This window comes from Tetrahymena thermophila (genome assembly GCF_000189635.1).
Source record: "Tetrahymena thermophila SB210 genomic scaffold scf_8254779, whole genome shotgun sequence".
Classification (NCBI taxonomy): Eukaryota; Ciliophora; class Oligohymenophorea; order Hymenostomatida; family Tetrahymenidae; genus Tetrahymena; species Tetrahymena thermophila.
The window spans coordinates 1-22,003 of NW_002476537.1; the positions used below are offsets into that span (position 1 = coordinate 1).

The 22,003-nt window shown below is 21.2% G+C and overlaps 5 protein-coding genes across 5 annotated transcripts; 4 read left to right on the forward strand and 1 right to left on the reverse strand. All coding sequences in view use genetic code 6, as the record gives it.

Annotated features, from left to right (window-relative positions):
• Window positions 1-818: 818 nt before the first annotated feature.
• TTHERM_001026159 (cyclic nucleotide-binding domain protein) lies at window positions 819-6,408 on the forward strand (the record flags this gene model as incomplete). Its single annotated transcript, XM_012795966.1, has 15 exons — window positions 819-906; window positions 1,142-1,231; window positions 1,494-1,583; window positions 1,829-1,918; window positions 2,166-2,255; window positions 2,586-2,675; window positions 3,609-3,698; window positions 3,974-4,063; window positions 4,362-4,451; window positions 4,713-4,802; window positions 5,075-5,164; window positions 5,423-5,512; window positions 5,822-5,911; window positions 6,052-6,141; window positions 6,321-6,408. Coding segments are annotated over 15 exons (1,346 nt in total), but the record flags the coding sequence as incomplete, so codon positions are not given.
• A 1,653-nt stretch (window positions 6,409-8,061) lies between these two features.
• Window positions 8,062-9,366, forward strand: TTHERM_01026160 (hypothetical protein; the record flags this gene model as incomplete). Its single annotated transcript, XM_001030715.1, has 1 exon — window positions 8,062-9,366. One exon carries the CDS (start codon window positions 8,062-8,064, stop codon window positions 9,364-9,366), a length of 1,305 nt encoding a protein of 434 aa, XP_001030715.1.
• Window positions 9,367-12,449: 3,083 nt separating this feature from the next.
• Window positions 12,450-13,757, forward strand: TTHERM_01026170 (hypothetical protein; the record flags this gene model as incomplete). The annotated part of the gene is made up of 1 exon (XM_001030716.1): window positions 12,450-13,757. One exon carries the CDS (start codon window positions 12,450-12,452, stop codon window positions 13,755-13,757), a length of 1,308 nt encoding a protein of 435 aa, XP_001030716.1.
• Window positions 13,758-14,796: 1,039 nt separating this feature from the next.
• TTHERM_001026177 (SLEI family protein, putative) lies at window positions 14,797-17,051 on the forward strand. Its single transcript, XM_012795967.1, has 9 exons — window positions 14,797-14,889; window positions 14,944-14,993; window positions 15,175-15,264; window positions 15,540-15,629; window positions 15,831-15,920; window positions 16,090-16,179; window positions 16,371-16,460; window positions 16,516-16,605; window positions 16,786-17,051. Exons 1-9 carry the CDS (start codon window positions 14,851-14,853, stop codon window positions 16,889-16,891), a joined length of 735 nt encoding a protein of 244 aa, XP_012651421.1. The 5' UTR covers window positions 14,797-14,850; the 3' UTR covers window positions 16,892-17,051.
• Window positions 17,052-18,724: 1,673 nt separating this feature from the next.
• On the reverse strand, window positions 18,725-19,069 carry TTHERM_01026200 (hypothetical protein; the record flags this gene model as incomplete). The annotated part of the gene is made up of 1 exon (XM_001030719.2): window positions 18,725-19,069. One exon carries the CDS (start codon window positions 19,067-19,069, stop codon window positions 18,725-18,727), a length of 345 nt encoding a protein of 114 aa, XP_001030719.2.
• Between the last annotated feature and the right edge of the window lie 2,934 nt (window positions 19,070-22,003).

Below are 22,003 nucleotides of genomic sequence, written 5' to 3' on the forward strand. Positions count from 1 at the left end.
CAAATTTGTCATTTACAATTCAAATAATTAATAATTTGATTATTAAATCATAAAAGAATATATAAAAATATAAAATAGGATCAAATAAAAAATTAAATTTATATTTGTATATTAGCAGAAAGTTTCTGATCAACAAATTTGTCATTTACAATTCAAATAATTAATAATTTGATTATTAAATCATAAAAGAATATATAAAAATATAAAATAGGATCAAATAAAAAATTAAATTTATATTTGTATATTAGCAGAAAGTTTCTGATCAACAAATTTGTCATTTACAATTCAAATAATTAATAATTTGATTATTAAATCATAAAAGAATATATAAAAATATAAAATAGGATCAAATAAAAAATTAAATTTATATTTGTATATGAGCAGAAAGTTTCTGATCAACAAATTTGTCATTTACAATTCAAATAATTAATAATTTGATTATTAAATCATAAAAGAATATATAAAAATATAAAATAGGATCAAATAAAAAATTAAATTTATATTTGTATATTAGCAGAAAGTTTCTGATCAACAAATTTGTCAAAAATTAAACAGTCACATTCAATATTAATAAGGTAATTAGATCAAATAGTTATTAAAAATTTTATGAATTATAGAACTTACAGGATTAAAATTATTGTGGTAGCGCTACCGCAAAAATAATAAACTTGGAAGCGCTTAAGTAATTTATTTAATTGTTTTTTGTATTATTAATAATTGAATTAAATATATAACTTTATGATTATATAGCTGCTCATGTATTGAAATATCACAAACAGGATTTTAGGATATTTCAATACCAAAACATGTTTGGAAAGTTTTTTATATTGGTGATGAGGGTGTATCAGTCTTAGGTTCTACTTTAGCAAAGTACATTAATCTCTAAAATTTAACACTAAATCTTTCGTAAAAACAGTTTATTTATTTTGAATTATGATATTTTTTAATTATAAAAACTAATTTAAAACAATAAATCTCTTTTTTCTTTTTCTTTTTAATGTGCTTGATTGCTTTTTTTTCTTATTTCTTTGTTAATTTAACTCATCATTTTATTTTCAAATTTTGCTTTTATATTTCATTAATCTTATATTAACGAATTAACTATTTAATTATATAGTTTTTTTATTCAATATTTAAAAAGTAGCAATTTAATTGGTGATGAGGGTTCATCAGGCTTAGGTTCTGGTTTAGCAAATTGCATTAATCTCTCAAATTTGACACTTGATCTTAGGTAAAAACAGTTTATTTGTATTGATTGTGATATTTTTAAATATAAAAACTAATTTAAAAACAATAAAGCTCTTTTTTCTTTATCTTTTTATTTGCTTGCTTGCTCTTGATTCTTATTTCTTTATTTATTCAACTCATCATTTTATTTTCAAATTTTCCTTTTATTATTAATTAATCTTATTATTATTATTTCATATTTTTTCTTCATTATTTCCTTCTAATTAACTATTTATTAAAATATTTTTTCTTTAATATTAAAAAAGTTTCAATTAAATTGGTGCAATGGGTGCATCATGCTTAGGTTTTGGTTTAGAAAATTGCATTAATCTCTCAAATTTGACACTTGATCTTAGGTAAAAACAGTTTATTTATTTTTGTATTTTGATATTTTAAACTATAAAAACTAATTTAAAACAATAAAATTCATTTTTATTTTTCTTTTTATTGTTCTTAATTACTTTTTTTTCTTCTTTCTTTATTAATTTAACTAATCATTTTATTTTTAACTTTTGCTTTAATTATTAATTAATCTTATTATTTCATTTTTTCCTTCTAATTAGTTGTTTAATTATATATTTTTACTTTAATATAAAAAAAGTTTCAATTAAATTGGTGAAGGGGGTGCATCAAGCTTAGGTTCTGGTTTAGCAAATTGCATTAATCTCTCAAATTTGACACTCTCCCTTTGGTAAAAACAGTTTATTTGTTTTGGATTGTGATTTATTATTTATAAAAACTAATTTAAAATAATAAAACTCATTTTTATTTTTATTGTACTTGATTGCTTTTTTTTCTTCTTTCTTAGTTAATTTAACTCATCATTTTATTTTTAATTTTTGCTTTAATTATTAATTAATCTTATTATTTAAATATATTTTTTTTTATCCTTCTAATTAACTATTTAATAATGTATTTTTTCTTTAATATTAAAAAAGGAGTAATACAATTGGTGCAATTGGTGCATCAGGCTTAGGTTCTGCTTTAGCAAATTGCATTAATCTCTCAAATTTAACACTTGATATTCGGTAAAAACAGTTTATTTGTTTTGGATTGTGATATTTTTTAATAATAAAAACAAATTTATAACAATAAAGCTCTTTTTTCTTTTTCTTTTTATTCTGCTTACTTTTTTTTGTTCTTTCTTTATTAATTTAACTCATTATTTTATTTTCAAGTTTTGCTTTTATTATTAATTAATTAACCTTATTATTTCATATTATTTCTCCATTTTTTTGATCATTTTATTTTCAAGTTTTGCTTTTATTTTCAATTAATCTTATTATTTCATATTTTTCTTCATTTTTTCCTTTTAATTAACTATTTAATTATATCTTTTTTCTTCAATATTTAAAAAGTCGCAATTAAATTAATGAAATGGGCGCATCATGCTTAGGTTCTGGTTTAGCAAAGTGCATTAATCTCTCAAATTTAACACTTGATCTTTGGTAAAAACAGTTTATTTGTTTTGGATTGTGATATTTTAAACTATAAAAATGAATATAAAACTAAAAACACTTTGAATTTATTTGTTAGCTTTTATTGATTTTTTTTTATTATCTTTTTTATTCCGCTAATATTATTTTATTTATTAATTTATGAAATAATTTTTAATTTAAAATTTTATTTTATTTAAAATTTACACAAATTTATAATAAAAGTTTTAACTAAATGTCTGAACCATAAAAATTCAAAGTAATAAGCAAGTATCTTAAGTCAGCAAGATTAGTTGTCTTTAAAAAAAGTTTATGATGATAAAAAAGTGGCTAAAAAAGGATGAATAAATATTAAATATTTGAATATGAGTGTTTGTATGTATAACATTAAAAATATATTAGAAATAGTTTCAAATTTTTTCTTAAAATATATTTTTTCTTTTATTTAAGCTAATTTGATATAAAATTTAATTGATTTATTAATATATTTATAATTAATTAAATTTCCTATTTTCAATATTTTTGAAAAGAAAAAAAAATAAATGATATAATATAAAAATTATTTTAACAATTTAGAAGAAGTAAATATTTACATTTTACTAATATTATATCAATTTATTTTTATTAATAATAAAAGTTTTTAAGCTCTTCACTTTAATCATTTTATGCTCTCCATATTGATCTGAATAAATAGTATATTAGATTTTATTAATAATAATATTATTTTTTTGATTTATTTAATTTTTATATGATTTATAAAATTATTTTTCACATTAAAACTATCATCTAATTCATTCAATTTTATTTCTACAAATATTTTTTAATTATTGTAATTTCATATTTATGATTATTCATTTTTTATTTTAAATATTTTAAATTTTTTCTTCTTTTTTTCCTTCTAAACTAACAAATTAACAATCTATTTTTTATTTATTATTTAAAAAGGGAAAATTAAATTGGTGATCAAGGTGCATCAGGCTTAGGTTCTGCTTTAGCAAACTGCATTAATCTCTCAGATTTGACACTTGATCTTTAGTAAAAACAGTTTAATTGTTTTGGATTGAGATATTTTTGAATATAAAAATCAATTTTTAACAAATTAACTAACTCTTTTAATTTATTTATTTACGAGTTTTTCATTTGTTTTATTTTATTTTTTTTAATCTGCTTGTTTTTTATTTATTTATAATTTGTTTGTTTGCCAACTTTTACTTTATTATTAATTAATTTGTTATTATTTCATATTTTTTCTTCATTTTTTCCTTCAAACTAACATATTAACTCTTTATTTTTCTTCAATATTTAAAAAGGTAGAATTAAATTGGTGCAATTGGTGCATCAGATTTAGTTTCTAGTTTAGGAAAATGCATTAATCTCTTAAATTTGACACTTGATCTTATGTAAAATAGTATATTTGTTTTGGATTGTGATAATTTTAAATAAAAAAATCAATTTAAAAATAAAAAAACTTACTCCGTATTCCCTCGATAAGACCCATCGATCGGTCAACCGAGGTAGGGCGAAAATGGGAGATTAAATAATTTAAAATTTAGCAGAATTTAGAATTTTAAAAAGCATAGAATTAAAAAATTTAGAATATTTAAATTCTGAGATCACTGTTTATTATTTATTACATACTATTTTTTCATTTTTTCTTCTAACTAATTAACTAAATATTCTTTCTTCAATTTTTAAAAGTTCGAATTAAATTGGTGCAATTGGTACATCAAGCTTAGCTTCTGGTTTAACATAGTGCACTAATCTCTCAAATTTGTAACTTTATTTAAGGTAAAAACAGTTTATTTGTTTTAGATTGTTATATTTTAGAATATAAAAAAAAATTTAAAACATTATAACAAATACTTTTAATTTATTTATTTATTTCTTTCTTTTTGAGCTTTTTATTTGATTTATTTATTTCTTTATTTTTTTGTTTGTTAATTTAACCCATTTTTTCATTTTAAATTTTTGTTAATCACAATAAATTAATTCATTATTTCCTTCTAAATAACAAATTAACTATTTATTATTTCTTCAATTTTTAAAAAGTAAAAATTAAATTGGTGATGAGGGTGCATCAGCCTTAGGTTTTGGTTTAGGAAAGTGTAATAATCTCTCAAATTTGATACTTTATATCAGGTAAAAGCAGTTTATACATTTTGGATTGTGATATTTTTGAATATAAAAATGAATTTAAAACTAAATTATTAGCTTTTTGAATTTATTTATTTTAAGAGCTTTTATTTGATTTCTTTTTCTTTTTTTTATATATTTGTTTGTGCATTTGTTAATTTTACTTGTTTTTTTTTCATTTTCAACTTTTGCTTTTTTGATAAATTAATTTCTTATTATTTAATATTTTTTCCTTCTAACTAAAAATTAACTATTCATTTTTCTACAATTTATAAAAGGTCTAATTAAATTGGCGATGAAGGTGCATCTGGTTTAGTTTAAGGTTTAGGAAAGTGCACTAATCTCTCTAATTTGACACTTGATCTAAGGTAAAAAGAGTTTATTTTATTTGTTTGGATTTTGATATTATTGAATATAAAAAAAATAATTTCATTTATGAACTTTTCATTTTATTTATTTTTCTTTTTTTTATTTACTCTACTTGTGTTTTTTATTTTTTGTTTGTTTGCTTGCTACTTTAACTCATTTTTTCATATTTAATTTTTTGTTTTTTTCAATTAATTAATTTCTTTATTTTTTCCTTCTAAGTAATAAATAACTATTTTTTTTTCTTTAATATTAAAAAGTGGTAATTAAATTGGCGAGCAGGGTGCATCAAGCTTTGGTTCTGGTTTTGAAAAGTGCACTAATCTCTCAAAATTAACACTTGGTCTTTTGTAAATAGAGTTTATTTGTTTTTTTTGGATAGTAATATTTTTGTAATAAAAATGAATTTAAATCATTATAACTAACTCTTTTAATTTATTTACTTATGAACTTTTTATTTATTAGATTTATTTATATTTTTTTATTTTGTTTGTGTTTTTTTGATTTTTAATTTCTTGTTTGTTTGTTAATTTAACTTGCCTTTTCATTTTCAACTTTCACTTTAATTACAATTAATTAATTTCTTATTATTTCATATTTTTTTTCTTTTTTTCCTTCTAACTAAAAAATTAACTTTTTTTTTTCTTCAATATAAAAAGTGGAAATTAAATTGGTGATGAAAGTGCATTGACCTTAGGTTCTGGTTTAGGAAAGTGCATTAATCTCTAAAATTTGACACTTTTTCTTTCGTAAAAAGAGTTTATTTGTTTTGGATAGTGATATTTTTGAATATAAAAATGAATTTAAAATAATATAAATAACTCTTTTAATTAATTTATTTATTTATTTATCTCTATATAAATATTTTTTTTCTTCAATGTTTAAAAAGGAAAAATTAAATTGGTGACGAAGGTGCATCAGGCTTAGTTTCTGGTTTAGGAAAGTGCAATAATCTCTCAAATTTGAGAATTGATTTAAGGTAAAAACAGTTTATTTGTTTTGGATTGTGATTTTTTAATATAAAAATGAATTTAAAATAATACTCACTAACTAATTCTTTTAATTTATTTATTATATTTCATATTTAGCTAAAATTAAGAAGATTTATTGATTTAACATATTTTTTTTTTAGTAATTTACTCTAACTTATATTAAAAGGTTCAACTATGTTTATAGATCATAATAATTGAAAGTAAAATGCCTAAAATCAAAAAGATTAGTAGCCTTAATAATACAAGGTTGGTGATAAAAAAGTGGTAAAATAATACTAATAAATATAAATATATTTGAATAGTTTAATATAATATGTTTTATATTTCTGTTATCATATAAATTGACCTAAAATAAGTTGTTGTTTGTGAAGTCATTCAAAAAAATATGATCTCAATTTACTAAATTTTTGAATCGCATTTGGCTATATTACACCAGAAAGGCTAAAGCATTATTTAAATAAGAAAAATTTCAAAAACAAATGTATGCTAAATAAATAAATCTTTCGAATCCAAATTTAAATAAATGCTTTATAAAATTTTAAAGCATTTTCTTAGCTAATCGCTCTAAATTTGATATTTTTTAATTTATTTATATTGATTTTATTGTAAATTTTTCTTTGTAAAAGAGATAAAAAAGTAATATTTGATAGGTATTTTTAAAATAGTATTTTAATTTATAACTCAATAATTAATTTTAATATAAAAATTATTTTGTTTCACCAGCTATTAGATAATGTTTACTTGAAAATTATTTGATTACTTTGCATTTAATTATATAATTAATCTATAAGATATATATGCTCAATTTACATTAACTTAGAACTTTAATTAAGCTAATCAACGAAAAAATAGTAAATTAAAATAGTCATTCAAAACCTTAAAATTTTTACTGATATAAATTTAAATTATTTAAATACTGGATATAAAAATTTTAATTCTATAATCTATAAAGATAAAAGTTTTGTTAAATTTAAAATAATTCTCATCAGAAATAAAAAATATTTTCAATAAAAATAAATGCCTTAAATAAATACTTTTAATTCCATTAGTTCATCAAAAAAAATACCTTATCTTAAAAAACAATAATAATTGCTACTTATATATCAACCTAATTACAGGTACTTAATTACTAACTTTTAAATAATTAGTTAGATTAAATAATCTATTTGATCTTCCTTTCTACAAAATTAATTTAATATTTTTAAGCTAAAAAGAAAATATATTTTAATAGTCTTAATTTACTGAAATAAACATTAATATCAAATTTATTAAACATTTTCAAACTTAATACAAATATTTTTATTAAAAACTATTTTATAAAATTCATATTATTTTTTATTATTATGAAGGTATGTATGTATATGTTTATAAAATAAATAAATAATTTTCATAAGAAAGAAAGTGTATTGTCTAAAAGTTAAATACTTATTTTAGTTATCATAGTACTATTTCATTTCATAATTTCTATGTACGATTATATGCGAAGGACTATAATAAAAAAAAGTTTGAATTTTAAAGAAGAATTGGGTAAATAACTTTGCTTTTTAGCTTTTTAAGAATTTTTATTTATAATTTTTACTGGTCTCTTTTGAGATTTTTCTATAATATCATCTATGAATTAATATAAATCAATTTAAATGAATGATATAATGATTAAAAAGATAATTTAAATGGTTATGTTTTAAGTGGAAAGTATTTGCATAAAGTATTTTTTAAGCATGTTTTTATTTCTAAACGTGAAATTAAAAGATTTTCAATGGTCTAATTTTAAATAAAAAAGTAAAAAATTTAATAGAGACAGTAGTTTGTCTATCTATAAGAATGGATCTCTTTAAATCATTGCAAAAATGTAAAATTTAATTAATAGTAATTAATTTTTTAAAAAATCTTAAAAAAAGAATAAAAGAATGAAATCTCTAAAACCGATACTTTATTTGCTTTTAGTAAATTAAATATTTGCTATTGGTTAGGATGTTCGTTGTTCTGGTACAACCTGTACTACTCCAGGAACATGCGGGGCTACCCCTACTGTTCCTTCAGGTTTAAGCTGGTAGAATGGTTCGACAAACGAATTATGCGCTATAAATAACTGTCCTGCAGGTGGTACTTCTTCTGGTCTTACTGGTGCCTCAGATCTTTTCTGCTAATCTTGTCCAGGTACTCCTGACGGATCAATTCCAGCAAAATATGCTAATGTAGCTTAGACAGGCTGTGTAGCAGTATTTGATAGTTGTGGAAATAGTAGAGCTCTTAATTCATGGACTGATCATGACTGTTTGGGTTGCTATGGACCCTCTTTGTAATATGCTAGAACAGATAAAACAGGTTGCCAAGCAAATGTTCCCATGGATAAAGGTAATGAGGTTCCTTGTGCAGGTTTAGCTTCTCCTGGTGCATCATGCTCTTCTTAAGGATTCTGTCCAGATCCTCCTACTGTTCCAGCAAATTTAAAATGGATGAGTGCAGGGGCTAGTGGAAAATGTGTTATTGGTGATTGCCCCCCTGATGGTACTAACTCAGGACTTGTTGGTGCTTCAGATCTATTCTGCCAATCTTGTCCAGGTACTTCTAATGGATCAGCTAAAGCAATATATGCTAATTCAGCAAAGAATGCCTGTGTGGCTTCTTCTTATACTTGTGGAAGTAGTAGACCTGATCATACTTGGACAAATGCTGACTGCCTTATCTGCAATGGCCCATCTGTGTAATATGCTAAAACTGATAGAACAGGTTGCCTTGTTAATCCTCCTCCAATTCCTGGTTTTGACGTTACCTGTTCAACTCTACCTTCAGAATGTAAAGACGTTTGCCCTAATGCTCCCAAAGGTTTAAGCTGGTAGATTGGTTCAACATAAGGAAAATGCAATATCCAAGTTTGTCCCTCAGCTGGTACTGATTCAGGTATTTAAGGTGCTTCTGATCTCTTCTGCCAATCTTGCCCTGGTACTCCTAAAGGTCCAATTAAAGCTGTATATGCAAATTTTGATATGACTGCCTGTGTTGCTTCTTCTGCTACTTGTAACGATTTTACCAGACCTTCTTGCACTTGGAACGATAATGACTGTCTTACTTGTTATGGCTAAACTAAATAGTATGCCACTGAAGATAAATGTCGTTGCTAATCTACTCCATCAACATCTTCAAGTTCATAAAGTTCATAGAAAATTTTAGTTTCAACTATTATCTTAATATCATCATCATTACTTTTTTGATTTATATAGGGATAATTTAAAATTTTAAAAGACAGTTTAAACTAATAATTTTGATTTCAGTTTATTTGTATGTATCTATAAACTAAACAAAGTATTTAATATATGTTTGTTTTAGTTTTAAATATTTGCTAAATTTATTCCTTTATTTCATTATTTAAAATAAAGAGTAGAAATTTCATTATTATGAAATCTTTATTGTTCATTGTATTTTTTAAAAGAATAATGAAAAAAAAAACTGAATCCAAATTTAATGAGAAAAAAAAATGGATGTGATTACTTTTTAAAAGAAGGGAGGGAGGGTGGCATTTTTATCAAAACTGTCTAAATTTTAAAAGGCGATATTTAAATTTTTGACTTATATAATTTTTTAATTTTATTTACTGCGCAGTCTCTATCTTATCTGATATATTTAATGTTTTTTTTATGGATATTATTGTAAAAGAGATAAAAATAAATAAATATTTGATAGATATTTTTTAAATTATATTTAATTTGTAATTCATAAATTGATTGTTATCAATATAAAAACTCATTTTTAGCTTAAATATTTTAGTAATGCTCACTTGAAGCCATTTCATTGTTTTTACATTTAATTTTATAACTAACTATTCTTTTAGATATGCAAGCACAATTTATGCTTATCTAGAACTGAAAATAAACCTATAAATAGTAAATTAAATTAAATTACAATAGCTATCTAAATTAATAAATTTTTACTGTTATGAATTTAAATTTCTTAAAATATTGAATGCTTTAATCTCATTAATCAATAAATGTTTTTTTTATTAATTTAAAATAATTTTCTTCAGTAAAAAAATATTTCAATAAAAATAAATAGTTTAAATAAGCGCTATTTAATCCCTTAATTCATTTTAGAAATTTTTTTGGATATTATTATTGTAAAAGAGATAAAAATACATAAATATTTGAATGATATTTTTAAAATTATATTTAATTTATATAATTCATAAAATGATTGTTATAATATAAAAATTAATTTTAGCTTAAATATTTTAGTAATGCTTGCTTGAAGCCATTTCATTATTTTTACATTTAATTTTATAATTAATTATTCTTTTAGATATGCAAGCACAATTTATACTTATCAAGAACTGTAAATAAACCTATAAATAGTAAATTAAATTAAATTACAATAGATATCGAAATTAATAAATTTTTACTGATATGAATTTTAATTTCTTAAAATATTGAATGTTATAATCTCATTAATCAATACATGTTTTTTTTAATTTAAAATAATTTTCTTCAGTAAAAAAATATTTCAATAAAAATAAATAATTTAAATAAGCGCTATTTAATCCCTTAATTCGTTTTAGGAATTTTTTTTATTGGATATTATTATTGTAAAAGAGATAAAAATAAATAGATATTTGAATGTAATTTGTAATTCATAAATTGATTGTTATCAATTTAAAAACTCATATATAGCTTAAATATTTTATTAACGCTTGCTTACTTGAAGCCATTTCATTGCTTTTACATTTAATTTTATAACTATTCTTTTAGATAGGCAAGCACAATTTATGCTTATTAAGAACTGTAAATAAACCTATAAATAGTAAATTAAATTAAATTACAGGCTATCGAAATTCTTAATTTTTTACTGATATGAATTAAATTTCTTACAATATTAAATGTTTATAATCTCAAATAGTCAATAAATGTTTTTTTTTTAAATTTAAAATAATTTTCATCAGTAAAAAAAGTAATTCAATAAAAATAAATAGTTTAAATAAGCGCTATTTAATCCCTTAATTCATTTTAGAAATATCTTATTTTACAAAAAGAATTATCACCGCTACTTATTTATCAACCCAATTAGACGGATTTAATTTCTAACTTTAAAGTAAGTCTTGTTAGATTCTATAAGTAATTTGATTTTCATTTCTATTACATTATTTTACATTTTTTATAAATTATTGTTAAATTTGCAAGAAGCTAAAAAGATGTATTTTAATATTCCTAAGTTATCACCGAAGTTATTATGCCACGCTTAAAAAGAAATAATTTTATTAAAATTTAGGTGTTTTCATCACTTTATAAAATTTAAAGTAAATTATTTTGAAGATAAATAATAATAAAAAAATGAACTTCGTGATGAAGAGAATTGCAATTTATAGTATAAAAAATTAATGATTTATTTAATTAACACTGTACTATTACAAAATTTCAAAACTATATTGCATGTGAAGAATTACAATTAAAAAATTCTTGAGTTACATTTTACAAATGATTTGAATAAATAAATAATTAATTTTGCCTTCAAGCTTTTTAAGAATTTTTACTTGTCTTTAACAGACTTTTTTATAATCTATTAAGCAATACAAGAGAAAAAATAAATACTGTCATGAAAAAAAAGATTTTAAAAAATTTGCAAAAATTAGATGAAATTTTTTTGATTATTAACTTTCAAAATGAGTGAATTATTATACATTTATTACATATTTGAAAAATAAATTTAATTTAAAATTGTGGTAAAATAAATAGAAGATGTTTTTAGAGACTTTATGCTTAATTTTATATTGATAAGTAAATTATATGAATGTTACTCTACCAATTAATTTTAGACTTGAGAAATAAATAATATTATGACAAAATTTATTAATTTAATTAATCATCATTTAATATACTAAAATTAACCTGATACTATTTATTTAGTTATACTTTCGTTACGATAGTTACTAGTAATCATTAAGTAAGTTTTAAAAAAAACAAAGAAATTTTTAAAAATGTATTGGAAACTGAAATATTTTTTCAAAAAATAAATAATTTTCTTTTCTACCCATCTGAATATTTAAATTCTCTTTTTGAGACTTTTATTTAAAAAAGACTAGATTTAAAAACTTTTATTTAAGCTTTAAAGTAAATTTTAAGTATGTTTATATAACTAAACAAGTAATTAAAAAATTTTAATGGCCTAATTTTAATTAAATAGAAATGAAAAAATTTTAATAAAGGCAAATATATTAGAAAGAATTTTATAAATAGATCGATTGCAATAAAGTAAATTTTTTTATAACATTTAATTAAAAAAGTAAATTTTAAATAAAGAATTAAAAAGAATGAAATCTATAAAACCGATATTATACTTGCTATTAGTAAATTAAATATTTACTATTGGTTTGGATGTTACTTGTTCTGATACAACCTGTACTACTCCAGGAGCATGTGGGGCTCCACCTACTGTTCCTTCAGGTTTAAGCTGGTAGAATAGTTCGACAAACGGAAAATGCGCTATAAGTAACTGCCCTGCAAGTGGTACTGATTCCGGACTTATTGGTGCCACTGATCTTTTTTGTTAATCTTGTCCAGGTACTGAAAAAGATTCAATTAAAGCCGTACACGCTAATGCAGCTTAGACAGCTTGCGTGGCATCACTTGATACTTGTGGAAAGAACAGACCTCCTAATTCATGGGGTGATAATGACTGTTTAACTTGCTTTGGTGCCTCTTTGCGATATGCTAGAGCAGATTAAACAGGTTGCCAAGCTACTATACCCAATAATTATGGTAATGATATTACTTGTTCTTCTACTCTTCCTTGGTCATGTGATGCTAGAGGAGGATGTCCATAAGTTCCCACTTTTCCAATAAATTTAAAATGGGATAATGGAAGTACAAATGGAAAATGCAAAATTTATGATTGCCCCCCAGATGGTACTAATTCAGGACTTGTTGGTGCTTCAGATCTATTCTGCCAATCTTGTCCAGGTACTTCTAAAGGATCTTTGAAAGCTGTATTCGCTAATGAAGAAATGACTGGCTGTGCTGCTTCTTCTTTTCCTTGTATAGATAGTAAGAGACCTGGTAATTCTTGGACAAACGCTGACTGCCTTGCCTGCTTTGGTCCAACTAAGCAATATGGTTAAATTGATGGAACAGGTTGTGAAGCTACTCCTCCTCCTGCAAACCCTGGTGCTGATGTTACTTGTGGAAATGGACCTGTAAATTGTCCAGATAGTGGAGTCTGCAGCAAACCTCCTACAGGTTTAAAATGGTAGATTGGTTCAGTATATGGAAAATGCTCTATTAGAGCTTGCCCCTTAAACGGTACAGATTCAGGTGTTTAAGGTGCATCCGATCTCTTCTGTCAATCTTGCCCAGGTACTTCTAAAGGTTCAATTAAAGCTGTGCACGCAAATTTTGATATGACTGCATGTGTTGCTTCTTAATATACTTGCGATATTGGCAGACCTTCTTTTACTTGGACAGATAGTGAATGCCTTGCTTGTTTTGGTTAAACTAAAAATAAGGCTACTAAGGATGGTAGCGAGTGTTATTCTGCACCATCTACTCCTTAAATAATGACTTCTAGCTCATAGATAATTTTTATTTCAACAATTATCTTTATATTATCAATGCTTTTTTGATTTAATTAGAGCTTATTTTAAATATATAATTCTAATTTTATATAATTTGTTTGTATTAAGAAAGCCAATTTAATTTTTAATATCTTTAAATAAAATACATTTTTTTTCGTTCTTTAAATATAAATTACCTAATTAGTTATATCGTTTAAGGATAAAAAAGTGTAAAAAAAACAAAAATTGGATTCAAGTTTATTCAGAAATGGTTATGATTGTTTTATTAAAAGTAGGGGAAAATAGCATTTTTTTCAATAATACCTAAATTTGAAGATATTGAAATATATTTTAAAAGGTACTGTCTAAAAAATATTAAGCATTTATTTAATTAATAGATATTTAGAGAAATTGAATTCTTGAATATTTTTAATCTAAAAAATATAATTTATCGCTCTTAATGCATTTTAAATACTACTAACTGTTCGTTAATAATAGCATGGTTATGGTTGAACATATTTTAAATAATTATAAAATATTTAAGCGAGTTTTTTTACAAAAAATTATTTAAAATACCCGTCTTAATCAACAGTTTGGAAGGTACATATTAATAAATTTATAGCTATTATCAGAAAATTATTTCTTGAGTTAGAAATATACACATTAGTAGAATAATAAATTTTATTTAATATAATATAAAAATTATTAAAATAAATAAAAATACTAACTAAATATGTATGTATTTCTTACTCACAAAACAATTATCCTATTAGAATAGCTAGCTAGCTATCTATCTATAGTTGTATGAGATTCTTCTTTCCAAAAAATAAATATAATGCCCCAGGCCCACACAGGCATATTAATCTGAAATATTTATTATACAGTCAGTAACAGGGATGGGAACAGTAAAAATTGATTAGAAATCACATAAAATTAATATATCTGATTTGACTGATTTTCAAAATAAGTAGTTTCTAGAAAATTATTAATAATTTCGAATAAGCAAGCAATCAATCTATTACATAATTATTTATTCTTTTATCTTACATAATTATTTGTTCTTTTAATTAAAAATTTTCATATTATCAATTATAAAACTCATCTCTTCATAAAATATAAAAAATAAATATTTGCAAAATTTAATATTAAATAAAAAATAACTATGACAAACAAAAATAACTATTTTAAAAACCTTGAAGAAGTAATCATCATTTACATTCACTTAACTAAAACTTATTTTTTTTAATAAAAAAAGTTTTACAACTCTTCATTATCGTCTCTCATTGATCCCTAAATTAGTATCAAGTAATTAATTTTAACACAATAAATTCAAATAAAACTTTAATAATATGATTGATATAAGTCATACATAATATTAAGACATTCCTATTTTTTGTTATTCTTTCGTATTTAAAATGTTTAATATCATTTTTTTTATTTTTTAATATTTTATTTTTCTAAATAATGATTAAAAATATACTAAAAGCGCAAAATAGATTGGAATAGAGGATGCCTAAAAATTGAGCTCTGCTATTTCTAAGTGCACTAATCTCTCAACTTTGACCTTATATCTTCGGTAAAAACATTTAATACCTAAAATAAAATTATTTAATTACTTTTTAATTAATTTACTCATTAATTTACCAAATAAAATAATATTTTATTTAAGTGAAAGGTTTTTTTAAAGATATAAATGCTCTAAATTTCATTTTTTATTTTAATAATCCATTTAATTAATATGTTCTAAGTTGCCTTTAAGTTATTTAAAAAATTATTTTTCTTTCTTGCTTTTTTAATTTTAACAAACTAATTTAATTAATAATTTTTATTTTATAAATTATTAATTTAAAGTGGAAGTTTTGTTGATGATTAGCTTTCATAAATTTTAAGCCCTACTTTGTAAAACTGCAGCAGTCTCTTAAACTTAAAGCTAGACTTCTTGTAAAAATAATTCATTCATCTCTCAATAATTATGTTATTTAAAATCAAGATAACTAACTCTTTTTATTTATTTATTTTAATTAATTTAATTTGAAGTAAATTTAACAATTAATTTTAAATAAATAAATACTGGATATTGGATATAATAACTATCATCTTCTATTTTTATCAAAACTAAAATCAAATTTATAACATTAAAAGCAACAATAATATTGGAGATAAAGGTTTAGCAAGCTTATGTTCTGCTTTTGATTACTGCACTAATCTACAGAATCTAAGAATTGATCTCTCGTAAATATTTTTTTCGTTTTTTAATCAGTTTCTTTTATAAATTTGCCTGATAAAAAATATTTTATTTATTGAAAAAAAATAAAGCTTTTTTAAAAAAATTTTAATATTTTTTTTAGCTTTCTTGATTGCTTTTTTTCTTAATTTAATAATTTAATTAATATATAAAAAGAAACAATAATATTGGATCAAAGGGCGCTTTACACTTAGGCTAGTCTATAGTAAAATGCAAAAATCTTTAATTTTTAAACCTTGATCTCTAGTAAAATTATTATTTATTTATTTATTAAAGATATTTGATTTGTTTTGAATTTATTAAAATTTAATTAATAATGCTAAATTAATTCTTTATTAAAATGATTAAAAATAATATTTTTAAATTTTCGCTTAATTTTACAAAATAATTTTTTTGCAATATTATTCATTAAATAATTTATTTTTACAAATTAAAAGTGGAAACAAAATAGGAACAAAAGGTGTTTAAGATTTAGGATTAGCACTAACGAACCTCTATAAACTCTAACATTTAGCTATTGATTTATAGTAAAACCATATATATATATATTTTTCAAATATAGATTAATAAAATTTTTAAAAGTTAAAACAATATTGGATCATTAGGTGCCTCACATTTAGGCTCTGCTTTAATGAGATTTGAAAATCTAGAAATTTTAACCCTAAATTTAAAGTAAAAATTGTTTAATGCTTAATAATTCTTCTTAATGATATTTAATTTAATTTTATTAAACGATTATTTCTTGCTATTTCATTAAAATAATATTTATTTTTCTCTTTTTTTATCTTGCTTTATTTTTACCATGCATAATAAAAAAATATAAAACCATTTTTTATGATTTTTAAATAATAGTTCTAATTAAGTTAGTGAGATACCATAATAGCAATTCAAAAATAAAACAAACAAAATCAAGAGATTAGTTTTCTAAGCTATCAGTTTTGACTAACAGGTTAATTGATTAGTTTATAGCTTGAACAGTTTTAGAATGACTATTTTCACAATTTTAATTAAAAGTATAGTAAGAAAACCATCTATTAGTTTTAAAAAATTTTATTGAAATTTATTATTAACATTCACTTTAATAAATGTATTCAAATAAATAAATCGTTACAATTATTAAATTTATTTTTTAAATTTTAATTTTTTTAGAATTTTTGTTAAAAATTTAAGTTTTTTCTCATTTTTGACTTTACAATATGTATTTAACGCTGCAATTAATTACTTGGAATGATTTGTTTTTAATATCAGATTTGAATTTAGAAATAATTCAGTTAATATTAAAATGAGGCAATTTTTTTATTAAATTTCAATAAAATCTGAATTAAACTAAATTTCATATAAAATCAAACAAAACTCAAGAATTTTCCTTAACAAATAAATTTCATTATTTTTTTAATAGCTTTGATAAGTATTTAAATAAACTAAATGATGATGCATTTTATTGTTTTAGATTTTAGATTTTTAATGTCTTTCTTATACCATAAATAAAAGAAATAATAAATTTTTCAAACGAATTAAATTATTATTTTTAATTATCATTAGAAAAATTCAAATCTTTTATCTAAAGATTCTTTTTAGATTTTTGTATCATATACCAAAATATTAATATTTATCATTAAAGGCTTATTAAAAGTAATACAAAAATATCAACGAATATGTTATTGTCCCCATAAAAATAATTAAAAATCTCATTTCTTCTAAATTGAAGCCATTCCAAACTAAACATTTTCGTCAATATGAAATGAAATATTTTTAGCCATATAAATCTTATCATAAAAGCATATTTTTAAAATAAAATATCCAATTTTTTTTGCGAGGTAGCCATATAAATACTAATTTATTTATGATAAAGTATTATCATTTTAAATAAATATCTAATAGTGTAAAAGTTATCATTTTATATATAAAAAACTATGATTCAAACAATTTTTAAACTATCTCTATAAAAATTAAAGTTTTATAATAGATTTACATTAAATTTTCCATTTTGATTATCAATTTAGTAGTTTAGATTTTATAAAAACTATGCAGCAAATTTTAAAATGAGAAAGATTTATTATGAAAATATTCAAGTAATTAAACTCACGCACGAATTCGATTTATCATAAAAATAAAATATTTAAATTAGAAGTAGAAATCATTTGGATTTATAATTAATGAAATAACAATTTTTAAATTAGTTTTCAAAGTCTTCAAAATATAAAGAAGCATTTTAAAAATGAGCGCTAAACAAAAGCTTGATTAGAGGTATATAAAATAATCTTTAGATCAAAAATTAAAGTTTAATAAGGTGTACAATAGAGGAATAATAGATAAATGCTTTATTAATATCAAGCAATATAAATAAGTTTTAAAATATTGTGAATAGTAACTTTAATTAATGCATATTTTAAAGTATTTGTATGAAGTAGTATGTTTGCTTATTTTATTATTGTGTTTGTTTTTTATTAGATTTTTCAATTAGTTTTTTTATTCGTTAATTTTTTTTTAATTAGTTTAAATATTTTCATTTGTTTATTTAATTTAAATTTGATTTTTTTATTTGATTTATTTATTTGTTTTTTCTTTTTTTCAGTTGATGTTATTTGATTTTCTTAAATTTTTAAAAAATTAGATTAGATTAGATATGCTGTAGTTAAGATTTATAAAAATTGCTGTAGTTTTTTAAAATTATTTGCTGTAGTTTTTAAAATTATTTCTGTAGTTTTAATTTGCTATTATTTATTTGTCTCCATCTCCATTTATTTATTTATTTTCCTAGTATTTTATAACAATATTTTTTATATATTTCTCAATTAAACATGCGTGATTTTTTTAAAATGTTTTCTACATTTGGTTTTTTTAAATGTTTTCCTTCATTTTTGTTTTTTTTTTTAGAGTCGCTATACGAAGAAAAGGATCTCCAGCGTGGGATGAGCTTGGAGATTTTCGAGATGCAGACGGAAGTATTAGAATAGATATATTTGTTGCTAAATTTCCGGGAGAGGTTTGAATGCATGGACATCCGGGAAGTTTTTGCGATTTGCAATGTATAATTTTCAGACTCACATCGATTTTTTCGCTTCCATGCCTCAAATTTATATACCAACCGCCGAAGAAGTGGTTAAATTTAAAAACTATTTTAATTTTTATTCATAAACTATTTAGCATTTCTATTCTTAATAAATCCTGTCTTGTTGGTCTCTTTAAGACGTTTACCGCATATCTTATTTCAATTAATTTGAAAAAGATCTAAACAGACTTAATTTTTTTGTATTTAATTTAATTATGAAAAAAGCAAACAAATTCTTCCCTTTTCTTAATTTCGTTAAAACAAACAAGCATTCATTTCCCCAAATAAAATTTTCTATTTAAAAATTGATATTTTGATTTATTTTAAATGTACTGCCATTATTTATTTTATTTGAACTATGAATACTTAATTTAATATTATATTTAAGATTTTGAATATGTTTTTTGTATTGCTTTAATTTATTTAAAGAATTCGACATCAAAATATAAACATGTTTTTGGTTAATTGCTTGAAACATCCGCAAAGTGTTTTATAAAATTGATTTGATAATATGAAATAGATATGTTAATTAGAATTAATAAGGAAAATAGATTAAAAAAATGTTAAGTAATTAGAATTTATTATACCTAGAACTAAATTAATTATAAATTATTAAAGCAGGATAACTTAAGCATTAGCAATCATTAGATGAGCGTTGAAAATTAATTATTAGTGGAAATCAATCGATAAAATATAAATAAAATTGACCAATAATTTATAAAATAGATTATAAAAGGCGATTCATTGTTTATTAAATGCATTAAATTTAAAAAAAATTAATTTTGTTAATTATAAAAACATGCATGTCTAAACCAAATCCATTAATTTCTATCTATTTAATTTAACTAAGTTACTATATTTAAATATTTTATAACCCAATTATTTTGGAATTTTCTTCTTTTCAGTATTCTTTTTATGTATTCAAATTAATTATCAGTAAAAAGCGTGAGTAGAAGATTGTGCATGAATAAATTTTTATTTTTTTGTCAGTAGATTTGAATTGAGGTCATTTTATATTTGAATTTTTTAATTGTACAATTTATTTTTTTATTGTTTTTAGTTAATTGTTTACTTATTTAAAACAAGAGTTGATGATTTGCATTATCTCAATCTATTTTATTCAGCTAAAATAAATAATTTAGCAAAGATTAGTATAACATTTAAATGATAGCCGCTCACTAAATGATAAATGTAAAGACCTTAGATTTAATCAAAATTGTTTTTAAATTTAAATTTTTCTAGACAAATCTTTGCTTAAATACTCAAAATAATGAAACTATTTGAGTTTTAAATGAAAATGAATATGAATTCCTTAAAATACTAAGCTTCTTACTCTTAAATTTATCTTAGAGAGCTTGAAATTGTCGTAAGAATTAAATAGAATAGATTTATTATAAAAAATTAAATATAACAAAATTAGGGCTAGCGTGAATAATGTTCATAAGATTTAAATAGTTGTATGTTATAGAGAGAGAGTAATTGTATGAAAACATGAAGTTTTAAGAAATAAATTTGTTAAGCTTTAGTGAATTTTTTATGTGAATTTAATGATCAGTATACATAAAATACAAAGAACAACAAGATCATTAGATTTTTAATTGTTAATATATTTTTTTAAAATATATTTGAGTATTTGAATAACATTTTTTCGAGTGTAGGCCAAATATTTTCATTGGTTCCAATTGTTGATGCTTTGAGAATTTAATTTTAGATAGATTTAACGCTAAAATATTTTTTGTAATATTTTATTTAAAACATAATGGTCCCCCTAAATATTGCTAGAATACAATTAATTGAAATTTTCAAGTGGAAGTATTCAACCAATAATTTTTGTGGGTTAAATAGAAGATGGAATTTTTGGAAAAGAGATTTAAGAATTTTAAAAAAACAACTTTTGTTTTAAATAGAAAATAGAAGATTTAGAGAAAAAATAAAATTTAGAATAAAATGACATATCATAAATATTAATTTATAATTGCCCTTACTTAGAAAAATAAAGTGTGTTATATTCAGAATAAATTTATATTTATTTGTTTAATAAATTTTTGATTGTTAATTAATAAATAAATTATGACTTACAACTAAAACATACCCGTTAGCAACAAAGTTAATTAAAATTATAATTGTATTCAGCCATCTGAAATTATCAGAATTTAAACTAAGTTGTTAAACCTAAATTCAGGTAAATATCAAATCAAAATTTTTATTATCAAACTACAATAAAGAATTAATTATTAATCTTATATACATACATGTACATATATGTTGCATCTATTTCTATCTACACGCATGTTATATTTCAAAATTTACAGCAAAAAAGACTCTATATTATTGTCTTTATATAATAAACATCAAATTGTTTAAAATAACTATGGTGATTTGCGTTAAATGTGTGATAATAATTTAAAAATATTATTGTTCTGTATTAAACATATAAATATTACTATTTTATTTTATTTTAAGCGAATAAATAAAACTTAAACAATCCCAAGTAAAACTAAAATATATTTAATTTTATAAAGATCTTAAAAGCATGAGCGTTTTCATTTTTAATATTTTTAAATAAAATTTAAGCTTTTTTGTATTATATTTGATGAAAGCTCTTGAGATATTTTTCATACTTATCTTATTTACTTACACGAATGAGATACTGCTTATAAAAGGTATTTCAATGATCTAATTATAAAGGTTATGGCTTCTAAAAAAGACTTTACATGATATTTAGATTAATTCTAATTAAATAAAGATACTTAATTAAGTTTCTTTGTTTGATGTAATTAAACATGCATTAAATCCACTAAAGAATTGATAAATTGAAAATCTTTAGCTTGCAAATACTTATTATACTTAATCTATGATATTTTAGCGAGAAAAAACAAGCAATACCAAAAAGCATTCAAAATTAACAAAAATAAAAATTACTTCATTAAGGTTTTAGACAATTTTTATTTATTGTAAATATTTTAGCCTCGTTTATTCAATACAAGAAAATATCCAAGAAAATATCGATATTTCAAT